We start from the raw sequence: 18,726 nt of genomic DNA on the forward strand, positions 1-18,726 counted from the left end.
GAAATCTCATAGAATCAGCCAGGTTGGAAAAGCCCTTTAAGCTCATCCAGTCTACCCGTTCCCCAGCCTTGCCAAGGCCACCACTAACCCGTGGCACTGACGCCTCGTCTCCATGGTGTGTGCACACTTGCAGGGACGATGACTGCAGCCCTGCCCTGGGCAGCCTGTTCCAATGCCTGAGCACCCTCTGGGGAAGGAATTGTTCTTAATATCGAACCTAATCTTCTCTGGGGTCAAACACCAGCACTTCTGCTCCACAGGGCTTTTGCTTGAGCAGAGTGAGGGAAGGGGCCATGAAAAATTGCCTGTGATCTGGAAAACTGGGAAGTTAACTGGATTCAGTGGTGTTTTTCTGTGTGTTTTGGTTTGGGTTTCTGCAGTAAAAGATTCAGCAAAAGTACCTTCAGAAACTCTGAATATAGCGAAACGGAGAATATGCATCTGTTGTGCACAAGAATAACCCTGTCTGAATGGAAGGCTGTTTAACTGCAACATATCACCTGCAGATTAAATCCTGGACGCAATTCATAATTATGAACCTGAAGTCTTCACCATACACTGTAACTGAGTATATCTGGGACGCAGTTTGCATGACATGTTCCTGAAGTTGAAGTCATTAGAGAGCACAACATGACTGCTATGACTAATAGTAATGGAGCTCAATTCCTTTGTCCTGTCGAAATGTTCCTGTTGCAGAAGTAATCTGGCTGTACCCCATTCTGATTATAGCCCTCCCTTTAAATCTTTGATAGCAATTTAGATCTTTCTGTTTATTTTTTTGTCAGATCCTCTAACTCTTCCCTAGCTCATGATGAGTAGGAAGGTGAAGGTTTCCTGCACCATCCTGTAGGGGTGGAAGTAGGCAGGATGGAAACTGTTTTACTCAAGGAAGCATAAGCTTAACATAGAGCAGGTGGGTCTGTAAGGCAGAGAGTGGAGCTCTTAATAAGAAAGCAAACTGACATGTCCCAGTTAGAAAATTTATTTTAAGTCTGTGCCTCATTTTGTTTTTAAGTAGATGTAGTCTTCAGAAAAGCTAAACATCTGACCTGCTTTGTTACCAGCCAACATCCTCACTTGCACTTGTAGTAAAGAGGGAGAATGAATGTTGAGTCACAGCTGCATTCAGATCACTTAGACCTCCAAATAACATAGTTGTCCCAGATTCCCCATGTAGGCAGAGTACAGAGCTATATAGATTACCCACTTGAGAGCTGAGTTGTCCTCTGGAGGTGTCCTCATTAGCTGTGGCAGAAAGCTGAGTGGTTGGTCTTGTAACTCACACACCCCAAAAACTAAAGTAGGGCAAAGTTTGTTCTCTCACTTGCCATGGTGTGTGTTGAGATTAAGCTCAGCAACACTTACCAGAGATGCAAAGTTAGCACTTTTTTGTGTGTATATAGTGGTCACTTGAATGGGATAAAGAAAGTAATTGGAGAGGGTATTGGTATAAAGAAAGCTAATCAGCTAAAACCAGGGCAGGAGTGTTTGCGCCTGCAGTTGGACAGTAAATTTTCATGTGACTATTCCAAGACTGCGTCAGTCTGCTGAGGTGTTACACTTGACAGGACAGTTAAAAACAGGGGCCTAGATACAAATTCTTAGCAAACTGCAGGTTTAGTAGCTGATAAACCAACAGCTGTTGGCTTACCAAAGGTGAACTCGCACCAAGGCCAGACCATACAATGCTGCTTGGATACAGAGTCTGTCAAAAAGGGTGGAGGTTTTCATGAAAACTGGCAGATATTTGGAGGTATGGTCATTCCTTTTCAACCTTTTTTTTTCTTTGGAAACATTTATGCAGGATGATCTTACGCACATCCAAAGGATTATGTGTATATATATATATATATATATATATGTAATTTAAAATAATGTTCTTCCCTGTTTTGTTTTGGTTTAAAAAAAACCAAAACTAACAACAACAAAAAACCCCAACAAAAAAGGAGGCTCTGTTCCTGCACATGTTTTGCAATAGTCTGTAACAAGCAGAAAGGCCAGAATGTGCATGTGGAGTGTTTTACCTCTCTTGTATTCTGAGGACATAAATTAGGACTTTGGCAGCCTTTTCTTTGTGTGCTGGTACCTCTTGTTCATTGGAGTTGCTGATTAGCTGAGGCAGTTGTTGTAAGCGGTGTTTAATTAGTGCAGCAGAGGAACAGAGACTTGTTCCAAATGTTCTCAGGGGGGTTCTCAGGAAGACGCTTGCAGGGCTCTGACTAAATTTGTTTCTAGTAGGGCTGAAAGAGATCATTGACACTGAAATGAGTGAGTTTATTACAGATAGTCCACTTAACACTGTAAATCGGTATATAATATCAAAGTCTTTAGAAGATACAAAATATTACTTGTCACTGCTTAACAGAGTAATGTGGATGAATTTATCTGAAGAGCCCATGCCAGAATTGCTGCATTATCAAACCAGTGAAGAAACAGGAAATTCTGCATCGTCCTTTGCTCGAGTCGTACAAAATTACTGGCAGGAATACTAGTTATAGGTATAATTTGTAAATAAATGAGGAGTGGATTCCTGGGTTGTGCATACTTTGGATGAATCATAGTAGCAAATTAATGGTTCTTTGTTCCATGTTGCATGAGTCACAAGAGAAAATGAATAATCATCTAATTTTTGTCTCAGGACTCTGGCTAGTTTGGCAGCTTGTGGGGGGTGAAGGTCTATTGTGCTAGGTTCACCTAAAAAACTGCTTTAGCTGCTTTCTTAGATTGTAAAGGTTGACAGTAGATCCAATTGTCTTACTTCCATTGCTGTATGCAAACCCACAGTATGAGGTAACCAAGTTAACACTGTACTTATTTTCTGGAGTTCCCAAGTAACTGTATGTTGCCTTTCTGCATAATAACACTGGTTCATAGCAAAATGGTGAAGCAGAGCCCCTTGCTGTATTATCTGTTATCTCTACTCAAGTACTCGCATTGTTCTCCATGTAGGCAATGAATAATATGCTTAATGCTGACTGCGTTCTTTGGGCAATGCAAACCTCTTACTAAGGAAAGTGATATTTTTTTAAAGAGCACAAGCATTGACCTTCAGTGAAGTCCAGCAGAATGTTCTGAGCAGTTGCAGAGGACAAGCACTTCCTCTCTCATTCATGAAGGCTGTAAGAACATTTGAGATGTGACTTTCAAAAGCGTGCCTCCACTCGCATAGCTGTGCAGACATTAAAGTCAATGGGAGTTTCATTTCAGTGGGAGCAGTCAAGCCGAAACCTAACGCCCTACTTTCCAGGTCAAAGTTGCAGGAATGAGTTGCAAGAAGTAAAGCTATTTGAAACAATCCAGGATGTCAGAAAGAGAATGATACATCACCAGCAAATGATGTACAGAACATAACAAATATTATGCCATGGAACAGAATACCAAAATGCTCCTGGTTGCCTTAATAGGCAATGTAGTCACACGTGTGTGCTATCTTGCTGTAAAGTGCAGTCGAAAGAAAGAAAAGCAGTGGTAATTACAGATTGTCAGTGTAAGTGCTACCAGCATGAGAGGCCACCAGGAGCTGAAATCAGGCTCAAAAGGAGCTTGGGGAGCATTTAATGCCAGAGCTTGGCCATCAGCTCAAAATCTCCTTTAATATGTGCTGCGGTATGTCTGAGATTGCACTTAAATAAATGGAGCAAACCAAACCAGCATTTATACTGAAAGGAGACACCAGGAGAGAGTAAGTAGCTAATAAAGAGCAGAATAGATTGGGCACTCAATATGTGGTGAAAGTCGGACACCCTTCCTGGAAGGAGCTATTTGCAGTCCTTTGGTAGCATTTTCTGTCGTATTAGTTCTGTTTCTGAATTCGCCTGGGCTCTGTTCTTGTACACTAACCCCAATTGTGCTCCAGGGTGTTCCTGCAGTTAGAGCATAAAGGATGACCTCTTGTATCCAGCACCTTTTTGCATGGGTGGAGTGGAGAGCAGCTCTCCGTGAACCTTCAGCTTGTGCTTCTCCATGCTGCTTCCTCTCAACGCTCTTCTCTCTTTGGCGCTGCCTAACTCTGACTCTGGCTGTTCATGGGGTTTTCCTTTGTGCTTGATCTAACCATGTGGTAGAACAATACAAATGGAACATGGTTCTGTCAAGCACCATGGAAGGCTGCATACTCCCTGCCGCATGGCATGCTGGGATACTTCTGCTGTTTTCAGAAGCATCAAAAGGTGAGAGATTCCCCTTTCCTCACAGGAAAACTGCAAAAGGTGAAGAGTTGCTTGACCAGGCTCCTGGGCACTGCAGGGGGGAGCCCTAGTAACGTTTGCAACAGACTTTCCGGAGGGCTTGCATGCAGAATAACCATTTCTAAATAATTAATCTGTTTAATTGCTCTTAGAATGAAGAAGTTAGGCAGCCTGTTGATTAATATGAATCAAGGGTGATTCCAAACATACCTGCAGAGAAGAAAAATCATTTCTGTCTTCTTACCTTATAAATAACATATACTACATGTCTCTGAGCTGTCCAGTGAGTCCTTCTAGTTGAGGTACACTTTTGATAACATTTCTGTAACAACAAGCTACTTAGTATCACTGTGGACCTCAACTGAGCAATCCTAATGTGCTGGAATTTCATTCTGAAGAAGTATACGGGAGTAGAACTTCAGAAGAGTCTGCAGAGCATTGGCTCTTATCTCTTAAAATGGTGTGGATACGATGGCCTGCCTGAAAACAGCCTTATCCAGCAGTTACAGAGCACATAGCTGAGCCAGCATGTGCAAATGGGCCATTTTAGCTTTGACAGCTTAGATGAGGTCTTTGACATACTTGGGCCTAACTTTCCCTTTGTAAAGTAGAGATAATGACACCTATTCATAAATGACTTTGAGAGCCTGGTACAGAAGTTTTCTTACACAGAAATGCTGCCTCATCTGACAGATTTGTTACAAATCTGTTGGGGAGCCATCAGAAGGAGGACATCTGAGATTCTTAGATTTAATCTGTGATTACTGATAAGAGTTAATAGTAGTTATGTGAAACTATGACAATTTACCTCCTTTTTTCCCTGAAAACCCATGAGAATTGTGATCTCATGGTTACATGAAGAAATGAGTGCCAGGATTCCTGGATTTTTGTCCAAGTTTTGGCCCAAGTGATCTCAGGGATGGTATTTTTGGTGCCAAATTTGAGGCAGCTGGATCCATCTTTTCTAGGATATTCAAGCCCCTATTGAGACAGCTTGATTTTTTCCGGAACAGATCATTCAGCACTCCTTTTATGTCCTTTGGGCAAACCTAAGTTTAAAAAACAACTTAATTTTGCTAAACAGTGCCTAGAAAGAAGAGTAGGACCAAAAGGTGTTTGTTTCTGCTGTTTAGTTTCTCCATGTGGGTATTAGAAAAGCACCTAAAATTGGAAATGTGCTGTTTTGTAGAATGACATGTGTGTTTGGTTTATGATACGGAGGATCTGCAGTGCCCTGGTACCTGACAGTGGTGTGTCATGGGTTCACCTCTAACAGTTATTTTACTCCTTCTTACCAGCTGGGCTTAAACCACAACATGATGTCACATAGGTAGTGAAATGAAAACATTATCAAGAGTAGCTAGCAATTCAGGTAAACACAGTTGTCCTCTATTAAACACAGGCCTTGCTGTTGCCTTGGCTACTTGTTTTACAGCAAACAATTCTTTCTAATTTTAGAACTACCAGAAACTCCCAGGCCATGTTCCATCCTGCATCTCTTTTCCACGGGTTTGCACAGGTGATTCTGTAGTGTGTAAGAAGTACTGCATACCTGGGATGGTCAGCTGCACTTCCTGAATCCAGTCATGTTCACTCAGAGCCCTGCAGCAGTACACTGGTAAAGCCCTGTGTGTAGAAATGAATATACATACTTAAATAGCTCTGCAAACAGATGGCTGAATTTCACATTACTACCCCAGATGGGAATATCTTAATAAAGCAGCCACCTGCCCAAGTAATCTCAAGGCTCAGGTCAAATAGTAAATTTTATCTAGTCTTTGGCAGGTGATTCCTGCTGTCTTGCAGGCTAACAGATGACTACTTGCTGAGCATATATATGCTATTGATTACTTCAGACTCAGTGCTTACCTGGGTAACTGTTACTTAGAAGATCAACTTCTTACAGCTGATGTAGTGTGGAAAGTCGTATGGCTTCAGGAGAGTGAAGCTGCTAAGTCAAAATGTGATAAATGTTCTTTATTTACTTTGCCCGAAAGCTTGAGGGAAAACCAAAACCTGATTCTTGCCTTCTCATGTTATATACCCCTTTTTTTGTCTTTCATGAAGCCTTCCACTTTCCCAACCTTCTTTTTTTTGCCATAGGAAGATGAATCTTGTAGCCACCAGTAGACAAAAAATTATACTGAATAAACTTAACCTTGTGCAATTTCACGGTGTTTGTGGTTATTCTTTCCAGGAAAAGTTTTGCAGTAAGGATTAGAAGTGCTTCTTCAAGGGTTGATTTGGGGATTTCCAAGACACTCTCTGATCACTGAAAAGTTGTGGTGGGTTTTTCAAGGTATACTGTAACTGTGGCAGTTTAATCAACTCTGGTCCCGGCAGCTGTTCAGCTTCAGCATTATTTCCAAGGAATCATAAACAACCAAAGGTACTGTCTCATAGACCTGGAAAAGAAGAGCTGTGTGTTCTTGTAGCCAAGCCATAATATATCTGATATTTTAGCCTGACTACCAAGCCTGGATTTTTGAGGACTGGAAATCGGATGGGGGTTTTGAAAGTTTAAATGATGGTGGTGTGGGGAAAGGCTTAGACCGTATTTTTGTAACACTTTAAAATGCCCAATAATCCTAGTATTTTAAGTGGTGTGCTGTTAACCTGTAAAAGAATAGTGAAGTCTGACTTCATCACAATGTTAAGAGTGCCTGCAGAACTGCTCGCTTTCAGTGCCTCAGCCTGTGGAGGTAATGTGCAAGATAAATGAAAATAATAGTGGGTTTAGGTGACTTCTTTTTTCCTTATGGAAAATAGCATGTGGTCATAAAATGAGCAGAGGTGTATTTATCAGTCTGGGAAGGGGAAGCGGGTGCTGAACGTCATCAAGTCTCTAAAAGCAAATTTCATCTCAGGTTTAAGTCTTTATTGGTGTTTTCAGGTTCTTAGAAACGGAACCTGCTCACGTCATTCCTGAGAAGGCCTTGCAATTGACTTTTAAAACTCTAGAAAAGTTAAAAACTACTTCTTGGTAGTTACAATTGTTGGGAATGTCACTGGTTGCTGAGACAATTCCAGTACTTCCATTATGAAATATGAAGTGAGTGGGCAAGTATTGCATGGTAGGGGCTTGGCAACGCTTTGCTTACATATACATTTATTAATGCTCCTGTTCCTTGAAGCACCAAGATCAGATTTCCAACCTGCTGTTATTAAAAGAGAAAAACTAAACCTGGAAGGGATATATTAGTTCACTGGGCTTAATTGCAAAAGCATTTCATTAGAACGGGTCAAAAATGTAGTCAGAGAGGTCTGGTAATCATGGTATAATGGTACATTAGGGAGTGCTTCTCACTAAGTATGGTCTACCCGTTCCTTAATTAAAATGAAAATGATTTAAATTCCTATTACTTTCCTTTGCTGTTTGTTTAACATAGTTAATAAAGGTATCTAATTGTTGGAAAATTGACAAGGTTCTCTCATAAAAGATTGCTTTCAAACATAGCTCCAAGAGCTGAGCTCTGAAAATTTGGGGCTTTTTAATGACATCCGTAAAAATCCTTTGTCATTTGAGCATGCCAAGGTAGCTCCTGCTTTCATAACATCCCTCTTCCTTGTTGCTGGACTAAATGGGGGAAAAGTGACTTTGCTGGAACATACCTTAACAGGTAGGTTTGTTAGACAAGGAATCAGTGTGTCGAGGGAAGAGTGAAAAACCAGACGCCAGTCTTGGAGTAACTTGAAAGATTGCTGTACAAAGCTCTTTGGCAAGTATTAGAATAGGATGCAGGAGCTGCGAGCTGACAAGAGGTGGTGCTGAGAATGGATTCCGTGAAACCTTTGCTTGCTGCAGTTGTCAGAACTGTTTGCTGGAATGTGTTTTTCTTTCATTGCAGGGTCAGAGGATTACAGAAGTAAATTCACTGGGAAGTGTTTCATGGACCTTGTCTGTCCTGAGAAGTGTCGCTGCGAAGGAACAATTGTAGACTGCTCTAACCAAAAACTCACCCGATTACCCAGTCACCTTCCTGAATATACTACTGATCTGTAAGTGCTTGCTGTCCATGCTGTGCTCAGCAGGGCATGTTGGGTTTTCTGCTTTTTAAAGGCTATAAAAGGGACTCAGAGCATTTCAATAAGGCACCTTCTGCTTTAAACCCTGTGTGAAAGAGGGGAAGTTAATTTATTTCAAAGGAGCGCCACAACTCTCTTATTTCCTTAGCATTCATTCCAACTGTGGGGATGAGAAAAGAGCCATGGCCCTGTGCATCACCTGCCTGTGTGAGTCTTCTTGAAGTGCTGCCCTGTTATGTGGCCCAAGCTGATTCCTTTCCATTCCGCCTTTGAGCCCTTTGGCTTTGCATCTGGTCATTTTTACTTAAGAAATGGATTAACCCTTTTGAGTTAAATCTGTGATCAGGAACTCTCCATCTCAACAGTGCCTACTGCTTTGAAGTGGCTCTCACTGAAACCAGTGTGCTGTTAAGCTACAAGTGATTTTGTGAACTGTATTTGCTTTTAGAGATACTTCAGAGTTATAATGCTAAAGAGATATAAGAATATGTATTTATTACTTAGTAGCTGAAGAATCTGTCTCCTTGCCATATTAGTATCCCCTTCAAACACAATTCTCTTTTTGTGTTAGTATTCTTACTATACTTCTATTTAAACCCTCATAGAAATTGTTGATCTGAAGTTGAGAGAAAAATGTGAGAGACTACCAGAAACACAGTGAAGTCTCTACATAGAAAAATGGAGCTACATGTAATCAGAGAAGAATTTTGCATGCGAAGTGCAAGCCAGTGGCCTTTGCACTGGTTTTGAAGACCAGCAGACTTTGATGGGAAAGAACCTGAAATCAGATCCTTTCCGTTTAGACAGGTCGCATCTCCAATTGCATGTCTTCTGTAGCAGAATGCATGAGGGAGATTTAGTCATGCAAACAAGGCTGTGTAATGGTTAAGGTTAATAATCCCTTATCGTGTGCATTGGAAGAAGGAGGCATTCTGATACTGTCCTTTGCCATTGCACTCTTAAAGGCATCTAAAGCTTTTACTATAGAAACTCTTCTATGTTCCCTTTCCTTCAAAACCAAACTCTTTTCACTGGCAGTCTGAGAGAGATGGCAGATAGTATCTTGCTTAACAAAGGTCATAGTTCTCTGTGTGGCAGCCCTGTATGTCACAGAGATATATCTATAGGCATCTGTGAAGTACTAAATGTCTCTTTGTTTCTTCCTATCAGGCGTCTGAATGACAATGATATTTCTGTTTTGGAAGCCATCGGGCTCTTCAAGAAATTGCCCAACCTCAGAAAAATGTAAGTTTGAGTCACTTGCTTGTTAGAACACACGTTGCCTTGGATTGTAGGGAAGGGGGGAGGGATGATGGTTTTTAGAATTTAGTACTGCAGTAGCAGAAGTCAATTCTTAAACGTTAATTTAAGGAAACTGAGTGAGTTGCCTGTTAGGTGGACAGGCCCAAGTAAACCACACTGACATACGAAGATCCCTAGGCTGACATTTCATTATTCTTAAGACTATATTTGTTAAAGTCTTTGACTCATGGAGAGTGGGGGGGATTCTATCCCAGAATATATTCAGATTTGTGCTTATTGTTAGAGATGGCTACAGAATTTAGCATTTTGGTTTTGTCTTCTGACTCTATTGTGTGACTCCAACTAGTGTGATTGCTTCACATAGTCAAAGGAAAGTAATATTACAAGCTACAGATGATGGCAGCTTCTTTTGATCATTATTGTTTTAGAAAGGAGACTTATTTAGCTAATTTAGAGATCAGACATTCAAATATGATTCTGTTAATAGCCTGAGTCTTGGCGATGTCTATATTTAATAAGAGCTGTGTTTTGGAAAGAGGATAATATGTTAGATGCCTCCTGATAGTCTTCCAGATGGTTCTTTTTGAAGTTATTTAAAGTTTTAACCCTATGACCCCATTGCTAATTTCTCATCTAACTGTTTGCTTTAGTAAGATTTTATTGCTCGAGTCAAGGTAATTTAGGGAAACCAACCACCCAGGCTATTTCTGCTGCATTCATTTCACGTGGTTACTGCCATCTGGAGCTCCATTGCCACTGGAATCCATGTAAGATCTGTGGGGCTTTGGAGACCACTGTAGTGGGATTCTTATGTCAGTTTTATTTCTGCAGGAGCTTCGTATGCAGTTCTGCAGGTTTGGGAGTGGGGGCTGTGTTTGTGCAAGTGCAGGCCACCAGGCTTGGGGAATTAATCATATACGCCAGCTTCATAGCTTATGAATGATCTATAAGTTGTAGCTGCGGTGCACTTAGAAAAGGCTGTTGACATTGTTGAAGTGCTGTTTTGTCTGTGTAAGTAGATCGTGGGCATGAAAAATGCTTGGTATATAGAAGTATGCACAAATTGGAAAGCATCTGTCCTCATGAAACCTTCAGGATTTAGGTTTGGAAAACTGGAGAGGTGTAAGAGCTGGAAAGATTTAATTTAATGTAGGCAGATTCCAGCTCTGTCCTTCCATTCCCATCAGTCACTCAGGTGCCTCAACTGGGCTGCAGTGTTGTACATAAATCCAACATGAAAGAGTACAAGAGGTTTTTGAAGAGATTTTGTTTCCTGTGAAACAAAAGATTTTTCTGCTCTGTAGAGATTTCTTGGTAGGAGATGAGAATCGAGGTGTACAGGTGCAGTTCAGGTGCAAATCAAGGTGTACAGGTGCAGTTCAGGTGGATGGCAAAAACAGCTTGTGCCCTACAACTCAGAAAAGGTCTCTGTCATCCAGATTTTAAGCGGCAGCCTCCAAGCAGAGGCTCTTTAGTCAATCTTTGTAGTTAAGCTAATTTCTCTTTTTCTACCTGACTGGAAAGAAGTACCTCAATTTGAATAAAGGGATTTTCTGCAAAGGGTTTATTTTTTGTGTAAGTGGAGCAACATTTCAACCATAAACTTCAAAAGCCAGATGAGTCTCTTTTTTTAATTCTCCTAGTTCCATTTTGTGCAGGGAAGGGGTTACCAGGAAAAAACAAACAAGCAAACAAACACCTATTTTCTTCTATGTGATTATCTGCCCTTTACTAAGTATCCTTCTGCTAATAATAATATATGTAAGAAGGGAAATGTAGGGAAATACCAGTGGATGGGATTGCCACTGCTGATGGTCCTAATGCAGCAACTCCCTGTATGTGGCAGGAATGCGATGCATGCACTCTTCATTGAGCTGCTGTTAAGGAGGAAGAATAGTGATGAAACCCTCATTATCATAGAATATAGAATCATAGAATGGCTTATGTTGGAAAGGACCTTAAGAACATCCAGTTCCAACCCCTGCCACTGGCAGGGACCCCTTCCACTAGAGCAGCTTGCTCCAAGCCTCTGTGTCCAACCTGGCCTTGAGCACTGCCAGGGATGGGGCAGCCACAGCTTCTCTGGGCACCCTGTGCCAGCGCCTCAGCACCCTCACAGGGAAGAGCTCTAACCTAAACTTCCCCTGTTTAAGTTTAAACACATCACCCCTTGTCCTATCACTACAGTATCTCTGTCCTGAGAGACATCAGAAGGTGTCATCTGAAGAAGTATCTGAAGTGGAAAAAAAATCTCTGGAAAATTAGCTACTGAAATACAAATTTTCCAAAGAAGTGTGTCGCATAGTCTTCCTGGATGTGGCAGGAATCTTAAAGCTCTTTGTTAAAGACTAAGAGTTCAGCCAAATCCTAACACATTTTCACAATGAAGATGTATCCTTTGAATTAAACACCTACATGGTAGTTACCAAGTAACAAGTTTGAAATCAGAGTGTGAGTGCTTTGGTCTTTCCACAAAAAGAGGTTTGAGGTATGGGAACAATGGTACTTTGGTCAGTTTCATTTTCTGGAGTAAGTGAACTTCCTTCCTTCCTTTAAAAAAAAAAAAAAGAAAAAGAAAGCTAAAAAGTGTCTACCTCTAAACGCAAGGAGGACCTCAACTGGCAGCTCATTCTCTTGAATATTGCAGATGTTATAAAGTAAATAAATGCAAACAAAAAGGAAGTCTCAGACCACCTCTGCAAGAGGTGGTACTGCCAATACTACCTCTAATGTATAATTAGCTTTTGGGTTGTAATTTGTCTGTAAATGTTCCTCCTAAGCTGAACCTTATTGTATGATGTGTCAGCCCAGGTTTTAATACATTTTAATGTAAATCAAAATGGAATTCTTGATACAGAAATGTAAAGGTCACAGACCCATAATGCAAAGTTATGCCACATGTTATTTAGGATTTAAATTGCTGAGATTCCTTGGCTGATTTTTAAAAGGTTAATATGTCTGCATATGCCTTTTAAAAAAACAAAACTCAACACCTTCACTTCAATAATTAGCTGCAAAATCCCATTTACATCATGCTGGTTTATAACCTACATTTTAATCCATCCTTATATTTGATGCTTTTTACAGTAGACTAAAAAGGCGATGTGCCTTCCTGTAGACAGATCTAACCCAGTCCAGAAGTAATTTACTGGGTTCTCCTATGGGTTTTCCAGAATGTCTTGAACGGTGTTGTTTTCACTGAATTCTTACCATCCTGCCTCACCTGATCTCGCAAGTGCAAAGGGATAACTTGTCTCTACAGCTTAAGTCACATTGCAGTGACTTCCAGGCTCCAAGAGCTGTGTTGCCAGCATTTTGCAGGGTGGTTTGAAAGGAGCAGTTTGAATCTGCTTGCAGTGCAGGAGAAGTTCAACCATGCCAAGTGCAAGGTCCTACACGTGGGTTGGAGCAATCTCAGGCACAGCTACAGGTTGGGCAGAGAAGAGATTCAGAGCAGCCCAAGGAGAAGGACTTAGGGGTGCTGGTCGATGAGAAAATGAACATGAGCCAGCTTCAGTGTGCGCTTGCAGCCCAGAAAGCCAACCGTATCCTGGGCTGCATCAAAAGGAGCATGACCAGCAGGTCGAAGGAGGTGATCCTGCCCCTTTATTCTGCTCTCGTGAGACCTCACTTAGAGTATTGTGTGCAGTTCTGGTGTCCTCAACATAAAAAGGACATGGAACTGTTGGAACAATTCCTGAGGATGCCATGAGGATGATCAGGGGCTGGAGCACCTCCTGCATGAAGATAGTCTGAGAAAGTTGGGGCTGTTCATCCTGGAGAAGAGAAGGCTGCGTGGAGATCTCATAGCAGCCTTCCAGTATCTGAAGGGGGCCTATAGGGGTGCTGGGGATGGACTCTTCATTAGGGACTGTAGTGGTAGGACAAGGGGTGATGGGTTCAAACTGAAACAGGGGAAGTTCAGGTTAGAGATAAGGCAGAAGCTCTTCCATTTGGGGGTGCTGAGGCACTGGCACAGGGTTCCCAGAGAAGCTGTGGCTGCCCCATCCCTGGCAGTGTTCAAGGCCACGTTTGATGGAGTCTTGCGTGACATGGTTTAGTGTGAGGTGTCCCTGCACATGGCAGGGGGCTTGGAACTAGGTGGTCCTTTCCAACCCTAACTGTTTTATGACTCTGTGATTCTGAATACAAGGCTGAATTTCTGAGCTCCATGAGATTGAGAGCACATCTGTGACTTGAGATTTTGGGAATATCCTGTCCTTGTGAGATAGAAAGGCTGCAGGATCTGCTGTCTGCCAGCCCTGGGAGCTGGAAGCATCTGCCTTGTACAGAGGACTGTGTTGCCCAAGAGAGATCTTACTCCACACAAGCAAGATCTCACGTCAGGCAGGGGTGAGGGGCAACACCACCTTTTGCAGAGGTCAGGGGTTTACCTTTGTGGAAGGAGCTGTTCTTTCCTCACAGCAGTGACCAAATTCGTCCTGAAGCAAGCCCTGGAGACCCCATGACTCCCTGGGACTACCTCAAGTTGTTAATAAGTGAAGAAATACTCCAGTGCTTCAGGGTTTCCACTGGCAGCGACACCCTGGAGGGGTCTTCTGGCCATGGCAAACAGGTTTAGGCTGCAAACCCCCCTGGGTACCTAACTCAGTGGGAGCACAGAGATACACTTGCTTGCTGAAATGGAATGCTGACCCATTAGAACAGGCTGCAGCTCCAGATATCAGGCCCAGAGCGTGCCCACTCCCTGTTGCCTATAGGAGATCAGTGGGACTGGCCATTCCCACTGAGGTCCCAGCAGCTGTAGAGTTAAAAATGGCAGTGAGCTCATATTCAAACAAGAAGGTGATACCTTCAAACCTGAAAGGGACGTTTAATAGTTCATTCTGTTACCTCTTGCCAAACTTGCAAAGTGAACATAAAGTGTGGTCTTACATTAGGAAGTGTCAGGCTGTCTTGGCAATAGCTGGTATTGCCAAAACCACCTCTAGTGTATCATTGCTTTTGGAGGCTTAATTTGTCTGTCAGTATTTCTCCTACATTGAATTTCATGGAGTGTCAGCCCAGGATTTAACACATTTCACATGCAAAATAAAATTGAATCATGATAAAGTTTGCAGTCTAGCAGTCAGATCCAAAAACAGCATCTCAAGTTTCTTGGGGAGGTAAAAGTAGTTTGTGTCCTTGGAAACAGCTGTTACCTGCTGTTCCTTCCCCTAAGCATGAATTTTGCCATGGCAATGGAGGTTGCACTCATCTGTCACTTGTTCTACAGAACAGAGTTTATTTTCTGGAAACTATATTGTAGAGAACAAGACCAGCAGGTTGAAGGAGGTGATCCTGCCCCTTCACTCTGCTTTCATTAGACCCCACTTGGAGCACTGGTGTACAGCACTGGTGTCCTCAACATAAGAAGGATATGGAGCTGTTGGAACAAGTCCAGAGGAGGCCACAAGGATGATCAGGGGACTGGAGCACCTCCTGTATGGAGACAGGCTGAGAAAGTTGGGGCTGTTCAGCCTGGAGAGGAGAAGCTGTATGGAGACCTCATAGCAGCTTCCAGTATCTGAAGGGAGCCTATAGGGATGTTGGAGAGGGACTCTTCATTAGGGACTGTAGTGATAGGACAAGGGGTGATGGGCTCAAACTGAAACAGGAGAAATTCAGGTTAGAGATAAGGCAGAACCTCTTCCTGTGAGGGTGCTGAGGCGCTGGCACAGGGTGCCCAGAGAAGCTGTGGCTGCCCCATCCCTGGCAGTGCTCAAGGCCAGGTTGGACACAGGGGCTTGGAGCAAGCTGCTCCAGTGGAAGGTGTCCCTGCCCATGGAACCCCAGAAACTGGGTGAGCTTTAAGGTCCCTTCCAACACAAACCAGTCTGGGATTCCATGATTTGGGCTCACTATGTGCCTCATTTTTTTTTTCGAGTGAGGCCATCAGTCTGCTCTGCTGGATGAACATAGGAGTGTCACTGGATGTACTTCACTGTCTGCCTGTAGTACTTAAGACTTTCAGTGTCATTCTGTGTCTAAGAACAGCTTGCTCTGGTGGTGGTTCTTGGGGGAGGGTAGCAATGGATAGCATGCTGGAATCTAAAATTTCACCCAGCAGGTCCAGCAGCATGAATGATTCTGCTAAGTCTGACTTAGAGTCCAGCTTGTTCTGTGTTGAAGCTGTAAGGTCCACAGAAATAATGCTATTATAAACCGTGACCATAAAGTAAGTAAAATCTGACTGGAAAGTGAGCTGTGTGAGCAATGTCACCTTGATACCTCCTTGGATCTGTTCATTTCCTATTCACAGCCCCACATAAAGTAAACCCAGGCTTTCTGAAAACTTCTTTTGACCTCTTACCCAAAAGAAAAGTCTGCAAATAGGATTAAACATTATCACCAGGGTAAATCAGAGTTCTTATGGAAGCAATAACCTTTCTTGTGTGACCAGGTTGCTATAGGTTCCCATTTAGGCACTGCCAGAGGGCACAGGTATCATGAGAAATCCTCAAGATCCATTTTCTTTTTCATTGTCCTCCAGTATGTCAAGAATTCCTTACAAAAGCTGAGCATTGTAAGAGGATTGGCTTTTCTATAATGGACTTTGCTGTAAAGTCTCAGAAGTGTTTTTCTGATTAAAAACAATTAGGTAAATTCCTTATCAAGTGCCATGATCATATATTGGAAGTTCTTTAGTGCTGGGAAGGATGATGTAGAGCTCTCCTGAGCGGCAGGCCGAAGTTTCAGTGCCTTCATCTTTCAAGGATTGTGTCAGCTGATCATTTTTGCTGGCAACTGTAGACTGAAGAGTACGTAATTCCTCGTGTTTGTTATTCAAATAGGGCAGGATTCCAGGAGGACACATTTAGAATTTTTTTTAGTAAATGAGAGCTGTCCTCTACCTTTTCTTTGTCTTTGTATTCCATTATGGGAAGCTTTAATTCAGTAAGATAAATAAAGAAATCCATGTTGGCAGAACATCTGCTTTGACAGTCATAGAATCCCAGACTGATTTGCGTTGGAAGGAACCTTAAAGCTCATGCAGTTTCATCCCCTGCCCCAGGCAGGGACACCTTCCACTAGAGCAGCTTGCTCTAAGTCCTGTCCAACCTGGCCTCCTTTGCCTATTTATTATTGTAAAGCTTGTCTCTTCTCTGCCTTGCAACTTGCAAGTTTCACCATAGCATTTGATCTTGGATTTTCAAATCTTTTGCATGGGAAAGGTTTATAAAACTGTCTTCTCCTAACACCACTAGCATATTATTGGATAGTTCTGTGTTGTTGAAATGATCCGACATGATTAACTCAGCTGAGTGAACTTGCCTATCTGCAGGAGTTCTTTGGCAGCAATTAAAATTCAGATGGTTTGGATTGCATGAAAGTCCTGATTTCTTTACAAATTATGGCCAGCCTTTTTTCTCTAGTATTTGCTCTTACTTTTGCTTTGAATCATCTATTAAAATTGCACCCAAGTGACTAAATATCTTTTAGATATTAAAAATATTAATAAGACTTGGTAACTACGTCAGTTTGCAGTCTGTGAACTGAAAGTCAAAGCCTTTGTGCATTGTAGTAACTCACCCTCCCCCCCACTACAAGCATTTATTTATTTGTTCATGTATTTTTTGTGCAAATATACACCATGACATGATCTTTACCAGGAAAGGGATCACTGGGAGCACTTCTTTATGCCAGTATTCAAAAGAGATGCTGAGCTATAAGCATTTCCACTAGAGAAATAGCTGAGGCCCAAAATTAAATGCATATGTCAGAACATCCTTCCTTGACTAGCTTTGACATTGAACATAAACTCTCCAAGTGAGTGTTAGCACAAAGTACTAAACTTCTGGAAAGCAAAATCTGCATGTAAGTATTTCTGTATTTTTTAATGTTATTTTTGGCTGATAGCTGGCATACTCCTATTCTTTCTGATCACAGAATGCACAAGAGGTGATGGGCCACATGCTGTAGGGCCCACTATCTGACAGTTGTTCTGCAGACATGAACCAGCGTTCTCAAGTTTCCCACATGAAACACAGCTCCAAGACTTGGCTTTCTTTTATTAAGTGATGACTTCTGCGAAGAGCAAGACCCACATATCTCTATCTGAGGCCAAGCTGTGCTGTTCCCATGTCTTCTGTCAACTTTTATCCCAACAAGATTGCCCTGTTCTTACGAGCAGAGTGGCCCAGGTGTTAATCTGATACCTTGTCACTTGTTTATATCATCTGGACTTGGAGTCTGAAACTACTACTCATGCTGCATGTCTACTGGGATCATTTATGGAATAATGTGCTATTCAGTATGAGTAGTAATGTTGGAATTTGGCATCTTCTTGGGAGCAAAAGCCTGTCTTTTACTTTCTCTTTTTTTGTTATAGGCAGAAAAAAGAAGAATAGTGTTTCCTGTCATAAACCTAAACAAATAGGTTCATTCATCGTAATCTATACAGGGCATCATAGGAGATGCTTGAAGGACTGGAGCCCAAGGTTTTAATGTGCTTAAGGACTTTTATAGAAATGTTTTAAATAATTAAAAGCCATTTATTTTAATGCATCTCTGATGGTGTTTTGTCATTCAGAAGTTGTCTATTCACTGGGTTTTGCACAAAGATGAAATATTCAAAAGAGCAATTTTGCATTTCATCAGAAGTTCATTTGACTTTGTAGATTGAACTTTTCCCGGGTTGATCTGTAAGCAAACACCTTGAGACTCTATAGGCAGAGTAAATATTTAGAAAATAATGCTGTATATTGCAGAAACTGTGAATTGAGAATTAAGTGCTACTCATTTCTTTTTGAGAGGTACCTGCGAGTTCATGAGTGCAACTATTAGAATTTACATCAGGTACATGAAGTTACACAGGTTTGTGTGTTACTCCTGTGCTGAGTTTAAAAAGAGTAAAGGTCTTAGTATGCGAAATAAAAGTGGGCCTTATTTCAATGTGTGACACCTATTTCCATGGCAGTAACATTACATGATTCTTGCCAGGTAAGCCCCCAGTCCCAAGCGTGGTCCATAAATTCATGGACATAAATCAGATGTTAGAAATCCCCACTTATTGTATCCCTGAGACATTTATAAGCAAGAATGACATGAGGTGTAAAAGCTGGTAATACTATTAACTTAAAGACTTTTGATATATCTGATATTACTGTGGTCTTGAAGAGTGAAGGCAAACTATGTGTAAGTACGGTAGGTATGCTTTTGAACTTCTGTAACATTCCTCTTGCTGAAAGAATGTATCTAGATAACTACAAAAAGGCACATATTCTTCCTATCTTCCTCCTTCCCTTGT

General features: G+C 41.8%; 1 protein-coding gene across 3 annotated transcripts in view; it reads left to right on the forward strand.

Annotated features, from left to right (window-relative positions):
• Window positions 1-18,726, forward strand: part of SLIT3 (slit guidance ligand 3) — a 520,423-nt gene that overhangs the window by 382,729 nt on the left and 118,968 nt on the right. For all 3 annotated transcript variants that reach the window (XM_061348428.1, XM_061348427.1, XM_061348429.1), the window contains exons 16-17: window positions 8,036-8,186; window positions 9,384-9,458. In XM_061348428.1, coding sequence (XP_061204412.1) covers window positions 8,036-8,186; window positions 9,384-9,458 — 226 coding nt within the window. The remainder of the gene's footprint in view (window positions 1-8,035; window positions 8,187-9,383; window positions 9,459-18,726) is intronic.

The sequence above is a fragment of the Neopsephotus bourkii genome, unplaced genomic scaffold (genome assembly GCF_033783945.1).
Source record: "Neopsephotus bourkii isolate Nb327-2 ecotype Australia unplaced genomic scaffold, CSIRO-AGI_Nbou_v1 NB_357, whole genome shotgun sequence".
Taxonomy (NCBI): Eukaryota; Metazoa; Chordata; class Aves; order Psittaciformes; family Psittacidae; genus Neopsephotus; species Neopsephotus bourkii.